Source organism: Rhinopithecus roxellana, chromosome 20 (assembly GCF_007565055.1).
Source record: "Rhinopithecus roxellana isolate Shanxi Qingling chromosome 20, ASM756505v1, whole genome shotgun sequence".
Lineage (NCBI taxonomy): Eukaryota > Metazoa > Chordata > Mammalia > Primates > Cercopithecidae > Rhinopithecus > Rhinopithecus roxellana.
In genome coordinates, this window is record NC_044568.1 from 78430857 (window position 1) to 78449553 (window position 18697).

Below are 18697 nucleotides of genomic sequence, written 5' to 3' on the forward strand. Positions count from 1 at the left end.
CGTGTATTTCCAGTTCAGGGTCTTGTATGGCCAGAGCCTGGGTACCTCAGGATGCCAGGTGGGAGCCAACTCTGGACAGGGCACCATCCTGTCACAGGGCACACTCACGTGCCCCACACTCACTCAGACTGCGTCCGTGTAGACACGCCAGGGGAACCTAACGTGTACATGTCTGGGATGAGGGAGAAAACCAGAATACGTGGCAAAAACCCATGCACACATGGCAAGAACATGCAGACTCCACATAGACAGTGGCCGGGGCTGGGAATCGGTTTTTTTCTTTCTATTCTCATCCATATTATAATACAACAATGTTGAATGAAATGATGTTATTCAAAGATCTGCTGTATTGTGTTCATAAGCTACTTGGATTAGTCTGAACATCCTTCCTTTCCCCATTGAGAGTGGATTTGGCATTCACTTAAAATAAATTTCGATTCAGGCCAGGCATGGTGGCTCACACCTGTAATCCCAGCACTTTGGGAGGCTGACTTGGGCGGATCATTTGAAGTCAGGAGTTTGAGACCAGCCTGGCCAACATGGTGAAACCCCATCTCTGCTAAAAATACAAAAGTGAAGCCAGGCGTGCTGGCTCACACCTGTAATCCCAGCACTTTGGGAGGCCAAGGCAGGCAGATCATTTGAGGTCAGGAGTTTGAGACCAACCTGACCAACATGGTAGAACCCTGTCTCTACTAAAAATACAAAAAAATTAGCCAGGCATGGTGATGTGCACCTGTAGTCCCAGTATTCGGGAGGCTGAGGCTGGAGAACCCTTTAGCCCAGGACGCAGAGGTTGCATTGAGCCAAGATCATGCCACTGCATTCCAGCCTAGGCAATGGAGTGAGACTGTGTCTCAAAAATAAATATTTTAAATAAAAATTTAAAAATGAAGCGGGCATGGTGGCGCGCACCTGTAATCCTAGCTACTCGGGAGGCTGAGGCAGGAGAATTGCTTGAACTTGGGAGGCAGAAGTTGTAGTGAGCTGAGATCATACCACTGCATTTCAGCCGGGGCAACAGAGTGAGACTCTGTCTCAAAATAATAATAATAAAAAGATTTGGATTCTTTTTTAAAATTTCCAGTTTAGGCTTCTTCCTTCTCTTTCTCATTCATTTAATTAATTTTCCTTTTTAAAATGCATGGAATATTAGCAAACTCAAAACTATGCAAAAAGTTATATTCAAAGAATTATCTTTCCTCCCTTCCACATCCCTTTCATTTCATTCCTGCCATCTGTTATAGATAACCAACTTGACTGGGTAACTGAAGTATCCTTCCTGTGTTTCTTTCTGTAAAAATAAGCAGATTTGTGTATGTTTTCCTCTTTTCCTTTCTTACACACAGGATAACATATGTGTTCCTTCCACTTAGCAGTATCTCCGGAAATTACTCCATATCAGTTCTCAGATCTTCTTCATTCCTTTTCACAGCTGCGTTGTGTGTATGTACCATAGTTGATTCCATCGGTTTGTTATGCCTGGGCATTTAGGTAGTTTCCATTATTTTGCAATTACAAATAATACTGCAGTGAATATCCTTGTACGTGTGCATTTTCATACTGCCAGAGGTGTGTCTTGCAGATAAATACCTACAAGTGGGCTGCTAGGTTGTAGAGTATAATAGTGAGTTAAACTTTCCTTTTAAGCTGTATTTAAGTGAAAAATGTAAGAGTTCAAATAAAATGAAAAATAGTACAGGTAACACAGAGACGTGACAGAAATCATAAAAGCAAGCAAGTAACTGCAGTTTGAGCAAAACGGGCTAAACTATTGCTTCAGTCCCTTCAAACTCCAAATAGGATCATAACTGAGGTTCAGTCAGAGACCCCTGGGAGTCCAGCCTCAGTGCCTGAGTCTCGGCCTTGGGGACCATTGGTGGAAATTTGTATCCACATAGCCCACTGAGCTGCTTTCCTTGGTGGCAGCAGTGTGGCACCTGCACCTTGGGAGGGAGGCTGGCCAGTGACAGCAGGGACAACTGGAGTTGGGGCCCATAGTGGCACAGAACCATGCCGACATTCAGATGTAGCACTGTGAGGGGGTTCCCTGTGGCCCTGATCATCAGGAGAGGTCAGGTCCTCTTTGATATCCTCTTCTAAAGATGATACTCACTTTACAGCAGTGAGAATCTGGGGAGCCCTTTCGCGCAGAAACCTGCTACCGACTATTCCCATGCCCACATAGCACTTTGCATAGAGCTTCAGGGAGTTGGCAGACCTATAAGCGTTGTTTCAGTACCTATAAGGGCTGTTTGGATAAAACTATCAAAAAGAAGGGCAAGAAACCTTTCCTTGACATTTGAAGATCTGATCTGCCTTCATCTAGAAAATTAAGTAGAGTCACTCACTCTACAGCTGTGCTAGCTGGATGAGGACTGTGAGGTGCCGCTGTGGGCACAGGTGTCACAGCCAGGGTTTGGAAATCCCATTTTGTGTGGAGAGGCCCATGTGGGCCTGGTTCTGCACCCAGACGTGACATGGAGGTTGAGGGTGAGGAATGGGGAGCAGTCCTGGCTTCGCTGCTGCATTTCCAGCTGTGTTAAGAGTCACTGTACTCCTGGGTTTCTGTGCACTCGTATTCAATATCCGGGGTTGGACCAACCAGTGGTTTTCAGGCAGTTTTGTGTGAAGCTATAGAATTCCAGAAAGGGGCCTCTGTGGAGTGCACCAGGGAGCCCACGGCAGTCAGAGGCATTTGGTGCCCACCACCCTTTCCTGGAGCAGCTCTGCGCTCATCTCCTGACTGTGGTGGGATGCCCTGGAAAATTGCCCTTCAAATTAGTATTCAGCTGCTTAAAAAAAAAAGTTGGGTGAGCTTGGTGCTGAATTATCTTCACCCTCTTCTCTGCTCCAGAATTCTTCTGGTGTCCAATGAGATTAAGCCAGAAAGGGTACAACTATGTCATGAAGCTTGGCCTCCAGGCCAGAGCACTGGGGCTTGACCCTGTAACCTTAGGAAGTACTTGGAGCTGAGTTCCCACTGTGTCAGCCAAGCACGGCAGAGCTGAGCCTAGGGAAGGAGAACTTGCAGCTGTAGGGGAGGTGGGCCTATGCCACGTCCTCTGCCTCAAAGGGCAGAGGCCAGAGGCTGGGAGACAAGGAGGAGGCTGGCCTTACAGGCTTGCTTGGGAGTCTTCAGATGTCTAATGGCAAGTCTTGTTAGTAAACACAAGCAAATATATACCTATGACATTTAAGCTTACATCTCCCAAATATGTGTAAACATGTATGTATTATAAATTATATATGATTGTGCTAGTATTATGGACAGTATGAAACAAAATAGATTTTAAAAGATGAGAAGCATTAAAAGACCTATTGCCTAGCGAATCATCTTGCATGCGCACTGAGGTCCATACCCACTTTGGAGACGACCAGGGTAGTTGGAGGGCACTGAGCACCTGAAGGAGGCTGGTGGAGGTAAAATGGGAGAAAGGAAAGAGTAATGTTTCCCAGACAGCAGTCTGCACCATATTCCAGCTCTTTCTTTTTTTCTTTTCTTTTCTTTTTTTTTTTTTGAAACAGTCTCACTCTGTCATCCAGGCTGGAGTGCAGTGGCCCAATCTTGGTTCACTGCAGCTCCCACCTGGGTTCAAGCGATTCTCATGCCTCAGCCTCCCGTGTAGTTGGTATTACAGGCACTCGCCACCACACCTGGCTAATTTTTGTGACAGGTTTTTACCATGTTGACCAGACTGATCTCGAACTCCTGACCTCAAGGGATCCTCCTGCCTCGGCCTCCCAAAATGCTAGGATTACAGGCATGAGCCTCCACGCCCGCCCACATTCCAGCTCTTAGCCATCTCTGTGTACTATTTGCTCTGCTGTTTACTGGATAGCTTTCTTTGAATTGACTCACTTGGTTTTTTCCCAAAATTTAGCCTTATTCTAAGCACTAATATCTACAGAAGGCTTTCTGTGCAGCTAGAATTTTCTTCTAATGCACAATGAAATAAGTATAAAACTATGCAAACAAAGCATTTGTCCACACACCACTTAGAAAGCACTGTTGGCTCCCACCTGTGTGATGGGGCCCGCCCTGTAGGAGACTCTGATCTTTGACATCTGACTTCAGATCAGGTGGGAGGGAAGGGGGATGGTGAGAGTGAACCTCACATAGGGCCAGGGCCCATGTGGATATGGTGGGGGAGTTGCTTCTCCATGCCAAGGGGTGCCTGCAGGTGCAGTCATGCCTAACAGTCTGGGGAGAGTCTCGTGGGGCATGAGATATCTCCCCACAAGAATACTTTGTGCCCACATTGATCGCAGACTTTTTTGGGGAGTGGCCCACCCCGCCTCTGATCGCAGCCACCATGAATCTTTGCCACCTGGGCCTGCTGCCAAAACTTCTCGTGTTGGGCTAGACCAGTCATTCATTTATCACTTCAAGAGATATATATTGTGTGCCTACTCTGTGCCAGCCACTGGATTAGACAGTGGAGAACAAGACACATAAGACAGCTACAAAGCTCCTGTTCTAGTGGAGGAAGGCAGACAGTAAGGAGGCAAAACAATGGAGAATGTAAGAGCCAAGTCGCAATAAATGCTATTAATATAAAGTAAAATCAAGATAAGAGGGAGGAAGGACAAATCTCCTTTACAGAAGAATGTCAAATAATTTATGGAGATATGTAAAGATGTTTCGGAGCCTAATGCCCCATTCTCTGAGTGTGGCCTGTGTTTACTGACTTTCTTCCACAGAGTATGGTATGGAAGGAGGAGGAAAAGTGGCTTCACAGTGGCGAAAGCTGATGAACATTAGCTTGGCCAAGTACTGGAGATTAACATGAATAGTCATAAGTCATATTGCTAGTATGTGCCCTGATAGGATGTGATGAGAAGGGTACTTCCCCTCTGTGGTCCTCCTCGTCAAAACCTGTAGCCCCAATAGCAGAAGGACGTCGGACAAACCCCGATTGAGGGACTCTTGAGAATGCCTGACCGACTCCTCAAAATGTCCAGGTCGTCACAAGCAGGGACAGTCTGAGAAACGTCACATCCAGAGGAACCTAAGAATGAGAACTCAATGTAAAAGGGATCCTGGAACAGAAAAAAAGACATTGGGAAAAACTAATGAAATCTGCCCAAAGTGTGGAGTTGAGTTTAGTTAATAATAATTTTTTAAGAGGTATTAAAAAAAAAAAAAAAGCAGGTGAAGGCTGGTCTGGTGGCTCATGCCTGTAATCCCAGCACTTTGGGAGGCCAAGGTGGGAGGATCATTGGAGCTCAGAAGTTTGAGACCAGCCTGGGCAACACAGTGAGTCCCCATCTCTACAAAAATTAAAAAATTAGCTGGGTGTGGTGGAACTTACCTGTGTTCCTAGCTACTTGGGAGCCCAGGTGGTCAAGGCTACAGTGAGCCATGATCACACCACTGCACTCTAGCCTGGGTCACAGAGCAAGACCCTGTCTAAAAAAAAAAAAAAAAAAAAAAAACTGGTGAAGAGGGCATCCAGGAAGATGTCTCCAAGGAGGTGACATGTGAGCTGAGCCTTGAATGATGTACCCTAGTCACACCTGGCTAGGAGAGACCTGGAGTGAGAGCCTTCCTGGCAGAGGAAACTACTGTGTAAAGATCCTTGGATAGAAACAAGCTTAGGCCAGGCGCGGTAGCTCACTCCTGTAATCCCAGCGCTCTGGGAGGCTGAGGCAGGTGGATCACGAGGTCAGGAGATGGAGACCGTCCTGGCTAACATGGTAAAACCCTGTTTGTACTAAAAATACAAAAGATTAGCCGGGCGTGGTGGCAGGCGCATGTAGTCTGCTACTCAGGAGGCTGAGGCAGGAGAATGCTGTGAACCCAGGAGGTGGAGCTTGCAGTGAGCAGAGATGGCACCACTGCACTCCAGCCTGGGTGACAGAGTGAGACTCCATCTCGACAACAAAAAAAAGAAACAAGCTTGTGATGTTCAAGAGATAGTGAGAAGCCCAGCACAGCTGGAGCAGCGTGAGCCAGCCAGGCAGGGATGGCTGGGAGGTAAGGTCAGAGGTGGACCGGGGCCAGGCCGTGTGTTTGGATTTCATCTTGAGAGTGATGGGTAGGCATTGGGAGTTTTGAACAGAGGAGTGACACGAGCTAATTCCTTAAAATCACTTGGATTTGTGTGGAGAATAAATTAGGGTGGCAGAAGAGGTGGCCGAGGTCCCTGCATGAGCCAGGGGGAGGGAGACCGTGGCAGAGGCTGTGTCTGAGCCCAAGGTATGTGTTCACATCCCTCTGCAAAGAGAAGTGTAGGTTCACATTTTGTCACCTCTTTTCCCCCGGTATGTCTCCCGAAGGTGGGAAAAAAGATGTGAACTCTGAGTTCCGAGGGCTGACTGTTTGAAAGTCTACGCCCGCACAGCCAAGAACTCTGTGATGGGGACACCGTACAGTCCAACCCTCGTCCATCTTTAATTCAAGATGTTGTCTTGGGTGGTTCATAACTTTTTCTGAAAAGTAAAAATGCACACCATGCTTAAGTTGATTGCTACAGGTTACCCTTGTTTAATGGAGAGAAAAATAAAATGAGGTTCCTAATCTCTCTCTGCCTTCCGGAAGTTGTAAGTGGAAAAGGAAAACAAAAGGCTTTAGTCACATCAGAGCTTTCTATCAAAAATGTAAGCAACTTTAGACCAGGCATGGTGGCTCATGCCTGTAATCCCAACACTTTGGGAGTCCGAGGTGGGCAGATCACCTGAGGTCAGGAGTTCGAGAGCAGCCTAGCCAACATGACAAAACCCTGTCTCCACTAAAAATACAAAAATTTGCCGGGTGTGGTGGCGGGCGCCTATAATCCCAGCTACTCAGAAGGCTGAGGCAGGAGAATCACCTGAACCCGGGAGGCGGAGGTAGCAGTGAGACAAGATCGCACCACTGCACTCCAGCCTGGGTGACAAGAGCGAGACTCTGTCTCAAAAAAAAAAAAAAAAGAAAATGTAAGGTGCTTTAGAATATTGTCAGTGAGGTTGATTATGTTTACCAACCACATATCTCTTCTCTGCTGCCTCAAATCCTTTGGGAAGGAAATGTGGTATCAATAAAGTAAAAAAGGCCATTTTAAATTCTGGAAATAGAATAAATGATTGCAATTTGTGTTTTGTTACCAAAACAGGAACACGTTTCTTGATGTTCCTGTGACGAATGGAAAGACAGGCTCCGGCCTGTGTCTCTTATTTCCACCCCAGTGTGTCACTGATGTTCAGGTCACTGCTGTCGGACATGTGCTTGATGTGTTAGGAGTCACTTATGCGTATTTATTCTCCAACATGAGCATGTGTATAAATCTAGGGCTGCAAAGCTGTCTGGGCTCATCCCAGTCTCCATTTTGGCTTCCAGAGATCGAGATGGTGATCATGGAGCGTAGCAAGCTCTCAGAGCTGGCCGCCAGCACCTCTGTGCAGGAGCAGAACACCACGGACGAGGAGAAGAGCGCCGCCGCCACCTGCTCTGAGAGCGCGCAGTGGAGCAGGTAGCTGCCCAAGAGGCCGGTGCTGAGTGCTCTCTCAAGGAAGAGGAGAGGGCTCAGTGGGGAGGTTGAGCCCTGGGGCCAGAGCCTCTTCTGTCCCTTAGTCCGACCATGCTGCCTCCCTTTATTTCCCTGCTTCTCCAGCTCTTGCCACCCAGAGGCACGGGGACAGAGCCATCACTCAATACTGTAATGCTCACTCCCTTACGAAGAGATTCGCCAGGATAGCGCAACTCTCCCTGCCTCGCTCCTGGCACTTTGGAGCTGGGCTCCGTCTAAAGGACGTGGGTTGCTTCACGCTGGCTGCCCCTGGAAATGCTCTGCTGCTCCGAGGAAGGATCTCCTCAGTAGCTGGGCTTGGATCTCCTTGCCTGGTTCATTCCCTCCCTGGCACACACATACACGTACCCCATCTATAGGGCCAGCCCTCTTGACTCGGCCCGAGTGAGTTAGTGCTGCGATCCACCTTTGACTTTTTGCCTGATTATTCATTTCAGTGATGGCCATCTGTAGCTACATCTTCTTAAACCTGGGTGACCCCACATTTCCTGGAACCTTGCCATAGCACGAGCCCCTCCAAAATGGGATTGGAGAGAAGGCTACTCCCAGTGTATGTGGGAGCTGGTAGCAGGGCTTCTTCATTTCAGAGTTATTTCCTTATCTTACAGCCCCACTGCACCGACCCCTGCAACAGCCTCCTGATTAGCACTACCTTCCTGTTCATAAATGCACCACACCAGGATTTCTCTGTCAGCCTGTGAGGCATTCACTTCCTCAGCCTCTAGAGAGGGCTGGTGGAAATACACCTCCCACCCCCGGCATCCTCTTTAGTAATCCAATTTCAAGTGAAGATGTGAAGTCCACTAATTTTTTCCCTCCATATCTTATTTGTCTCTTTGCTTGGCAAATGTTTCAGTGACTTAACAAATGGGATTAATTTTTATCAGATGTGCAAGGGAGCCATTTTTAGTTTTTGCTAAATAAAAAAACAGTGGAGTACAAAGACCTTTTAGATTTTGCTTCAGAGCAAAAAATGTAACTCCCAAAGCTCTGAAAATTAAAGAAGTCATTCTAAATACAGAAAGTTGGGGACGACCTTGGCACAGCATTCTTTAGACTGTAAATAATTAGAAGAGCCCCAAATAACCAGTAGTGGGGTGGTGCTTAAGCAAAGGAATAGGTATCTGCTTAATAGAGGATCAGGCCAGGCGTGGTGGCTCACACCTGCAATCCCAGCACTTTGGGAGGCCAAGGCGGGAGGATCACTTGAGCCCAGGAGTTTGTGACTAGCTTCGGCAACGTAGTGAGACCCCATCTTTACAAAACAATTAAAAAATTAGCCGGGCACGGTGGCAGGTGCCTGTAGTCCTGGCTGCTTGAGAGGTGAGATGGGAGATTGCTTGAGCCAGAGAGGTCAAGGCTGCAATGCACTGTGATTGCACCACTGCACTCCAGCCTGGGCAATAGAATGAGACTTTGTCTCAAAGAATGTAAGCTGCTGCTTTTAGGTGAATACTGTCATGATGTGTTCAATTCCTTAGGATCTGATAAATGGAAACAGAGGACATACTTTTCATAGCATGGTAATACTGTAGCTTTGTTAATAGAAGAAAAACACCCATGTATTCCTCCCGCCACCAAAAAAAGGGCAAAAAAAACAGACCAAAATGTTATGTTTGAATATTGGGGTTGATGACTTCTTTTTTTCTGAATTTTGGGGGAGAGAAGGGTTTTCTTAGAGTTGATTGAGATTGTTTCCTAACTTTGGGCATCTTGAAGCACATGGCTTCTAATGGAAGCTGATTCAGTTGCCTTGAGTTAGGCTGCATGCAGGCCTGAGAACCTCCGGGCCAGATCTCTGCTAGACTCTGAGACTGAATGCCAGGGTAGAGACTGGCCCAGGTGGAGAGCTGCTTTCTCCTTTGTCAAGGTATCGAGATGCAGCTTATAAGAAACTGCCACTGCCCTCAGTCCCCCCACTTCCTGGCAGGGAGGCAGAAAGGCAGGGAGGCAGGGGTGGGAGGGAAGGTGGCCGTTTGTTCTCTAGGCTATGAATTGGATCTTGGCATTGGTCTACTTGCCTCAAGAAACAGCATGGTGAAAAACAGGCTGTTCTTATATTCCCCATATATTATCGGCTCTATCTGCGTTTGGGGTTAAATATAGGCCTAACAAACTTAAGGCTTTCAAAACATTGTTTCTTTTCTTAAAAAAAAAAAAAAAAACTTTAAATTTATGAAATATGCAAAATCTTAAAAAGTGTAAAGAAGGGGAAAAAAGGTCTTCATGATGGAAGCATTCAGAGTCAGTGGGACTACCATTTTGGTTATTTCTCACCAGTTTTTTTTTTTTTTTTCCCCAATGTGAACTTTCTGGGAATTTCACCCTCCCTTCTCCCAGAAGCTTGGACCGTGTCATGTCTATAATTTTGTGTTCCTCCTTTTTTTCCATCTAATCTCAATTCTCAAGCAACTTTTTCACCTTAGTCTACCCTGTGTAAACAAAACACTTAATGGCTTTAAGATACTTCATCTCATAAAAGATGGTACCCACCCAGCTATTGGCATTTGGTTGTTCATATTATTCCCAAATGAAAATATGATCCAAATTTCACCCAGCTGATTTACAAGAAAGTGTTATCCTACTCCTAAGTTTGGAAGTGTTATTGCTGGAGGCTTTCAAAACCCAAATCTACACGTGGAAAAGCTATTAACACATCTGAAAGGTGGTGCCCCATCTGGGGCTGTGGAAAAATGGGAACGGAACATAAATGTCCCCTTTAAGATTTTTTTTGTTTTTGTTTTTGTGTGTCACGTGTGTGTTTGAAATGTTATGACAAGTACATGTTTTCTTTTTTTTTTTTTTGCATTTTTCAATGGAATATTTTGTATCACAGATACATGTATAGAGTCAAACATTCAAAACTGTGTCAAAGGTTATGTAGTGAACGCTCCCTGTTTCTCCACAGCCTCCTTTCACTCCCCATAGGCATCCAGTGTTCATTGGAGCTTGGGTGTCTTTCCAAAAATTAAATGTGCCCTTGGTCATTCATGAAGGTGCTCTGTTCCCTTGACCTCAAGCTGGCATTAAGAGGGGGTAGCCACAGATAGTCAGAGGATCAGAGCCTCTGGCCTGTGGGCCAGACCTGTGCATATTCTATTCTCCTGGTGTTGAAGAGTCTTTTTTCTGTGAGGCCCTTCACCTGGAAAGGCAGCATTTGGGATGTGCCGTTTCCGGTATTTGCAGCCTCTCTACAGATCTCACCCAGAAAGCATCAGAGGTGAGAGACCTCACTATCGATTCTTCACAGTCAGAGAAAGTCGGCTTAAGAAATTGCTGGGTCAGGACACTGCCAAAGTGAAATCATGAAGTAGTGCCCTTGGTATATTAAAAATAGAAATCAAATAGCAGCTCCCGTGCATTGGCACCGTCCATAGTGCCTGGCCCCGTGCTAAATGCTTTTCAGTCTTCATTGCGCTTGAATCCTCACAGTAATCCTGTGAGGTTGGAATCCACACCATACAGATGGGGAAATAGAGAGGTTTTATGTAACTTGCCCCAGGGTTTGCTGAATAAAAAGCTAAAAAGAGGCAGAATCCGAATTTGAACCCAGGCAGTCTGGCACCAGGGCTCGTGTTCTTGAACTTGTTTGGATTGTTGTTTGTGCCTTGTTTGATACCATCACACTGTCCTGTTTTCTTCATTGTCTTGTGACACATCACTTTGCAGTGATGTCTGTCTGTTCTGTCTCTACCAGCTGACACGGGAGCTGTGGTGTGGGGAGTTTGTATAATTGATTTCTTGTGTCTGGAATACCTGGTGAGTGATTGTTGTGTGACTAAGCAAGCAGTCTGTTCCTTGGTCAGGTTCCCCTCTGGATAGCAGCTTTCCTGGGCAGAGCCTGTCTCTCATTTGTCTGTGTTCTCAGTGCCTGGTGCTGGACCAGGCACACAGTTGTGGCCTGGTCAAAGGCAGCTAGTCAAAGAGCTGTGTCAAAGGCAGCTAGCACCCCGTGTGCAGGTTAGAGAGCGGAGGTGTTCACCCATGTGCTCATATATGCCCCTCCCCTTTTCCAGACCCTTCCTGGATATGGTGTACCATGCCCTCGACAGCCCGGATGACGATTACCTTGCTCTGTTCGTGCTCTGCCTCCTCTATGCCATGTCTCATAATAAAGGTAAGATCCTTGCCTTGCCTGACTTCCTCACTGGGCCCTGCATATGCATAGCATCCTTCCCCTCTGCTGCATGGAGGATGAAGAAAGGTGCTTTCTGTATAGAATTTCCTTTCTGGTTTTGGTGGTCCTTTTTGGTTTTGACTCCCACTCTTCTTTAACTTCATTAGAATTTCTCAGGTGTTTTTCTGCCAACTGAAGCCACAGGAATTGGTTACTCAGGCAATATAGGGGAAGGTGACTTGACTGCCTAACCCAGGATGACTATATTCACCCTGTGGTTTTCTTTTGACCCCTTGATTTACAACTGACTTAGCATCTGACCTCTTTCCTAACATCAAAACTGAAATCAGTCAAATTGTAATCTTGGTTTTGCTATATATAACGCTTGGTGTTCTTATTCTGGGTGCAGAGCTGAAATAGACCCTGGATGGACTTTGTGGAAGTGTAGGTTTCCTTTCTGAAGAAAGGTGTGGTTCTCTGGCTTCCCCTATTGAGGCTGCTTGGCCAGGATCCAACTCCCATGGGGTTGACAGGTTTTGTTAGGATTCATTCATTCATTGACTTGCTGCCGACTCCTGGGAATAGTCACTGTTGTTTGCCCACCTGGCTTGACATGGGCATGTTCTGAAACTTCCACATCAGAATCTCTTCAAAGAAGAATTCAGGAATATTTCTTCTAACCCCTGCCAAGAGCTGGGCTTGGAATACTAAAAAATCAAGTGATGTTTTAGTAGGTTTTTTATAAGCTTATTGGGGAGTAGATAGAGTTGGGTTTTACTAAGATAGCCTATGGCTAGAGGCATTAAAACATATATGATATAACCAAGTTTGTGTGTTCTTAAATCATTAATCACGATAAATAAGTCGATTGGTGGCAGAAGAGTATATAGTGAAAAGTCTCCCACCTTTGACCCCAGCTGTCCTCTTCAAAGGCAGTTCCCGCTACTGGTTTCTCTTGTGTCTTTTTAAAGATAGCCAAACAAACCCAAGTAGGAGTATATATGGTTTTATTTATATGACTGCCCACTTAGCTATAAATGGAGATACCAATATTGTGCTTTCTACCTTGCTCAGCTCACATCATCATGTTTCAGTACATGGGTTCACGTCCATAGAGAACTGCCATTCTTTTTTATCAATGTGTGAGCAAATCATAGCAAATCATAGATATTAAGGATGTTTGCATCTGTGTTCATGACTGATACTGGTCTGTAGTCTTCTTGTAATTCTCTTGTCTGGTTTTACCATCAGGGTTATGTTCACCTTATAGAATGAATTGGGAAATATTCTCTCCTTGATTTTCTGGAGGAATTTTTGTAGTATTGTTTCTTCCCTAAATGTTCCTTAAACCAGTGAAGCCATCTGAATATGGAGTTGTCTTTGATGGAAGGTTTTAACCACTCAATTTCTTCAGTAGGCATAGGGCTTTCCAAGGTTATGTATTTCATCTTGAGTGAGCTTCGGTGACCTGTGTCTTTGAAGGAATTTGTCAGTTCATCTGAACTGTCAAATATATTGGCATAAACTTTATGATATTCTTTTATTATCTTTTTAATATCTATAGGATCTGTGGTGATGTTCCCTCTCTGATTCATGGTATTGATAATTTAGGTCTTCATTTTTTTTCCTAATCATTTTGGCTAGAGGATTATTAATGTTATTGCCACCCTCTATTGTTCTGCTGTTTTCGATTTTATTGATTTATGTTCTTATGGGTTTTTTTTACCTTCTGCTTTACTTTTTATTTTATAACTTCTTATAAAGAAGCTTTAATCATTGATTTTAATCATTGATGGAAGCTTTGATCATTGATTTTTTTTAAGCAAATCAGCTTATTTTTTTAAACTAACGTACCATAAAATTAACTCATTTTTGTATTTAATTCTGTGACTTTTGGGATATGTATGAATATGTGTGAACACCACATAATCAGGAGATAGTACAGTTTCATTATCAGAAAAAATCCCTCAGGCTATTCCCTTTCCAGTCACTGATTTTTAAACCTTTCTTCTCTATGACTTTAATGCTGTAAATTTCCCTGTAAGCACTGCTTTGCCTGCATTCAGTAAATCTTAACATATGAGGTACATTCAGCTTAAAATATTCTACAGTTTCCCTTTTGATTTCTTGTGTTTTGTCATGTGTGTAATTTCTAGCTGTGCTTCTTTTACTGGTTTTTCTCCTGCTTTTGGATTCCTTCCCCCATTTTCTGCATGCCTGGTTTTGATTGGTTAACAGTTAGTGTGATTTTTACACAGTTGGATGCTGGATTCTTCCTGTAAATATTTTTGGGCTGATGGTTCAGTTCATTGGAGTTGGTCTGATCCTTTTTTGAGGCTTTCTTTTAAGCTCTGTGAGAGCTAGTCCAGACAGCCTTTAGTTTAGGACTAACTTGTCCCTACTACTGAAGACATTACCCTTCTGAGACTCTACCGTGTCCCATGGGGAGGTAGTCTCTCCACACTGGCCGGTCCTGTGTGAGCTCCAGCAGTTGTTCCACAGGGTTCATTCTGGCAGATCTTTCCCTTTCTTCATATGCACACACAGACCAGAACACAGTGAGGCTCTAAAGGAAACCTCTGCAGGTGTGTGAGCTCTCTCTCTGCAGCTCTCTCTTCGTTTCTCTTGTCCATGAATTTTAACCCCTTGATCTCTCTGAACTCCAGACTCTGCCTTCTCTGAGAGAATCACAGTCTTTGTCTGGGTTTTCTGTCCCTGTGCTGAGGCCTGGATACTCTCACTGGACAGCAAGCTGGAGCAATCGACTGGGCCACCGCCATTGTGCTTCTTTCTCTCAGGGATCTCTCTCCTATGCTGCCTGTTCATCCAGAGTCTGATAACCATTGTTTTGTATATATTGTCTTGCTTTCTAAGTTGCCTGAGTCAGAAGAATAAATTCAATCCATCTTGGCCAGAAGCATAGCACCTTTAAAGAAGAAGTTTGATTGAAGTCTAATTGATGTTCAATAAACTGCACATATTTAAGGTGCACAATTTGATGTGTTGACATATGTAAATACCCATGAAATCATCACCATGATCAAGACGGTGTATAATCCAGCATCCCAAACATTTCCACATGCCCCCCGTTGCTTCCCACACCCCTCTCCCCAAGTAACACCAATCTGCTTCCTGTCATTCTAGATTAGTTTGCACTTTCTAAAATTTTGTATAAACAGAGTCGTGCAACATGTACTCCTCTTCATGTGGCTTCTTTCAATCCACATAATTATTTTGAGATCCATCATGATGTTGTGTGTATCTCTAGTTCATTTCTTCTTGCTGAGTAACATTCCACTGTATGAACGTACCACAGTTTATTCATTCATCTGTTAATGGAAATTTGGGTTGTTTCCAGTTTTGGACTATTAAAAACAAAGCTGCTGTGAGCATTTGTGTGGCCCCATACAATGTATGCCCATACAGAGAGTTGTATGAGCATATACGTTCTTTTCTCTTGGATAAATACCTAGGAATGGATGGCTGAATCATATTTCCCATATAATTATGGGAGATATGTGTATGTTTGCTTTTATTTTAAGATCCTGCCAAACTGTTTTCCAAGATGCCTGTATAATTTTACATCCCATCACCAGTGTACAAGAGTTCTGGTTCCTATTACTTCCTTTCCAACATTTGGTGTGGTCACCTTTTTGGTTTTCACCATTCTAATAGGTTTGCAGTGGTATCTTATTACCTTAATCTGCATTTCCCTAATGACATTGAACATCTTTTCATGTGTTTCTTTTGCCATACATGTCTTCGTTGGTGAAGAGTCTTTTCAAATCCTTAGCCCATTTTTTAAATTGAATTGTGTAAAAAAATTGTTGTGTTTGGAGAGTTTTGGGATTTTTTTGTTTTGTTTCTTTTAAGACGGAGTCTCATTCTATCACCCAGGCCAGAATGCAGTGGCGCAATCTTGGCTCACTACAACCTCCGCCTCCCAGGTTCAAGCAATTCTCCTGCTTCTGCCTCCTGAGTAGCTGGGACTACCGGTGCACGCCACCACGCCTGGCTGATTGTTGTATTTTTAGTAGAGACGGGGTTTCGCCATGTTGGCCAGGCTGGTCTCGAACTCCTGACCTCAAGTGATACACCTACCTCAACCTTGAGAGTTCTTTATGTATTTTGAATGCAAGTCCTTTATCAGAGGCATTTAGCAATTATTTCCCCCAAGTCTGTGGCATGTCTTTTCATTTTCGTAACAGTATCTTGGGAAGACCGGATGTTTTTCAATCTCCATGAGGTTCCTGTGGCACTTTTTTTTTTTTTTTTTTTTTTTTTTTTTTTTTTTTTAGTAGAGACGGGGTTTCACCGTGTTAGCCAGGATGGTCTCGATCTCCTGACCTCGTGATCCACCAGTCTCGGCCTCCCAAAGTGCTGGGATTATAGGCTTGAGCCACTGCGCCCGGCCTAGCACTTTTTAATACCTCCTTTTCTCTGTATTTTTTCTCTCCCATTCTAGATAGCTAGGCCTTGGAAGGCAGAAAGCATGTGCTCCATGCAGTACCCAGCCTACTGCCTGGCACTCAATCAGTGCTCAGTCAGAGTTTGCTGATTGGTTGCCGCTAAGCTATGTGGCACATCCCCAAGGCCATCTCTTCCTGGCAGCCTGTAGCTCAGGGCTTCAGCAAAGAAGATGCTCTCTGTGTGGTGTAGCTGCCAGGCTCCAAGGGACAGTGGGCAAGCTCCTCATCTTCTGTGTGACTGGCGTTCTCCGTGGGCTTCCTCCCTGCAGCCCTGAGCTGTGTGGGGAGGAGAGACATCATGGCTTACCAGGTGTGCTGCTGTGCACCTTCATCCAGTCTTATGTGCTGGAGAGACCACTCACCCGTGTTCCCACCTGGGCATCCTACCTCTTTTTCTTGGGAATTTCTTCCTAGAAGAGTAGAACTGTATATTCAAGGAAATTAAATTCCTTCTTCCATTTTCTGCTAATGCTATTCATGTATTGATTGATTGATTCATTCATTCTTCTAACAGGAAGCTCCTAGATGCCAGGCACTGAGATCAGTATTGGGGATGCAGTGGTGAACCAAACAAATGCTTTCATGGAATCTGGATTCTCTTAGAGGAGACAGACAATAAACTAGTAACCAAGTGAAATAATCCCATGTAGTGAGAGTGCAACAGTGAAAATAAAACTAGGTAATGTGGGGGGGCAGGCTGATGGTAGAGGGTACTACATCTGCCTGAGCAATCCGGAGAGGCCTCTTGGAGGCTTAAGTGATCAGGAGGAATAGCCTTGCAGTCTCTGATGAATTTCCGCACATAACTCGTTATTCAGCAAATGCACATGGAGCACCAGCCGTGTGCCAGGCAGTGGACTCAACACGGAACTACAAATTCCAGGCAGACCAACCCAGGCCCTTGCCCAAGGAAGCATCAGTCATTCTTGGACAGAAAAGTCCTACGAGGAGACTGTCAGCACAATGGAGGGTCGCTTGCCTGGTGGTGAGCATGGACTCTGCCCGCAAGAGTGAAGACCCATTTCCTGAGGACACCCGGGCTATGGTAGAGGGCAGAGCAGGAAGGGGCATGAGAGCCTGTGGCATATCCGTCGGATCACTGCCCGTTCCCCAGGGTGAGTGGCAGCATGTCCGAGGCAGCGGGCTGCCCCAAGAGGCAGGCATCTGGAGCCAGTCTGCAGGGGTAGCACAGGCAGCAACTGTGAGCTCTGTTCCTACGAGCCATGTGGGGCTGCTGGGGGGCAGTTGGTCAGTAAGTGAGCTGACCCACTCTGCACCCCTCATTGTGGGTTTCCGGTAATTCAGCCACAAGGTGGGAGGGGTGGGAGGTGAAACCCAGAGGCTTTCTTATCATTCAGCAGATGCTTGCTGAGCACTTGCTAGGGCAAGGCCCTGTCATAGGCACTCAAACAAGTCCAGATGAGTCTCGTTGAAGTGAACAAGAAGATTGTGACTGTGACAAATGGTAGAAAGAAGGAAATGAACAGGGTGGAGTGATGAGGAGGCCCAGTGTGCTGCAGGGGTTACTAGGTGCTAGTCAGGGTGGTCGGGGAGGGCTCCTCTGAGGAAGGACCAGCAGAGCCAAAGCCCAGGGAGTGCGAAGGAGCCAGCTCTGCAAAGATCTGGGGCAAGAGTGCTCCAGGCGAAGGGAGCAGCATGTACAGAGGCCCCGGGGTGGGAAGGAGCAGAAAGTGGGCCAAGGTGAGGCTGGCCAGGTGGGCAGGGGCCAGGTCATGAAGGGCCTTGAAGGCCATGAAGAGGAATTACCATTTTTTTCCCAAGTACAGTGGGAAACCCCTACAGAATCTTTAAGTTGGACAGTGATGTGGTCAGATGGAAGTTTTTAAAAGAAACTTTGGCTACCAGATGGAAAGTAGATGACTGGGGTGGGGATGAGTTGCAGGAGGGAACACCGGGAGACTTGCTAAGAAGCTGTTGCAGTCGTCCAGGCGAGATAATGTGGATCGGATTAGGCTGCTGGCTGGGGAGTGGAGGAAACTGGAAGGACTTGTGGTTATTTCAGCGCTAGAGCCAGGATGTGCTGATGGATTGGATGTAGGGGTCAAGTGGAAGGGACGAATCTGATGACTCCTGCGATTTGGCTTGAGCAACGGTGGGGTGCATTTACTAGGATGAGGAGACAAGGAGAGGCACTGGGCTAGGGGATGAGGGGTTCTGGTTGATTTGAAAGAAGGGGGCATGAAGGGAGGAGCCTGGGTAAGGCTCAGGTTCCTGACTCCTTTGACTGTGTGACAAGTAGCAGTGCCATTTCTAGAACTAACGAGCATGGGCCTTGGAGCAGGTTTGGAGAAGAAACTGTAAAGTTCAAGTCCAGTGCTCCGAGGCCCAGGTGCCTGGGGAAGCTGCCTCATGGGGGAGCTGCCACCTGGCTTATGCTCAGTCCTGGCCTGTGAGCAGAGTCTGTATTTGGTGGGGCTTTGGTGGTGGTGGTTGGTTGGGTGATTGGTTTTTGGTTATGCAGCAGTTGGTCAGGCTGCACTTGACCTTCAGCCTCACTTTTCCAGATCCTTAATCCCCAAATCAGGCCCCCGGGTGACCTGGTCTCTTTCTCATAGATTTTTCCTCATAGACAATTTTAA

General features: G+C 45.7%; 1 protein-coding gene across 6 annotated transcripts in view; it reads left to right on the top strand.

Moving 5' to 3' along the window:
• CLEC16A (C-type lectin domain containing 16A) overlaps positions 1 to 18697 on the top strand; it is a 239121-nt gene that overhangs the window by 69041 nt on the left and 151383 nt on the right. For all 6 annotated transcript variants that reach the window (XM_010370242.2, XM_010370239.2, XM_010370240.2 and 3 more), the window contains 2 exons: positions 7322 to 7454; positions 11528 to 11628. In XM_010370242.2, coding sequence (XP_010368544.1) covers positions 7322 to 7454; positions 11528 to 11628 — 234 coding nt within the window. The remainder of the gene's footprint in view (positions 1 to 7321; positions 7455 to 11527; positions 11629 to 18697) is intronic.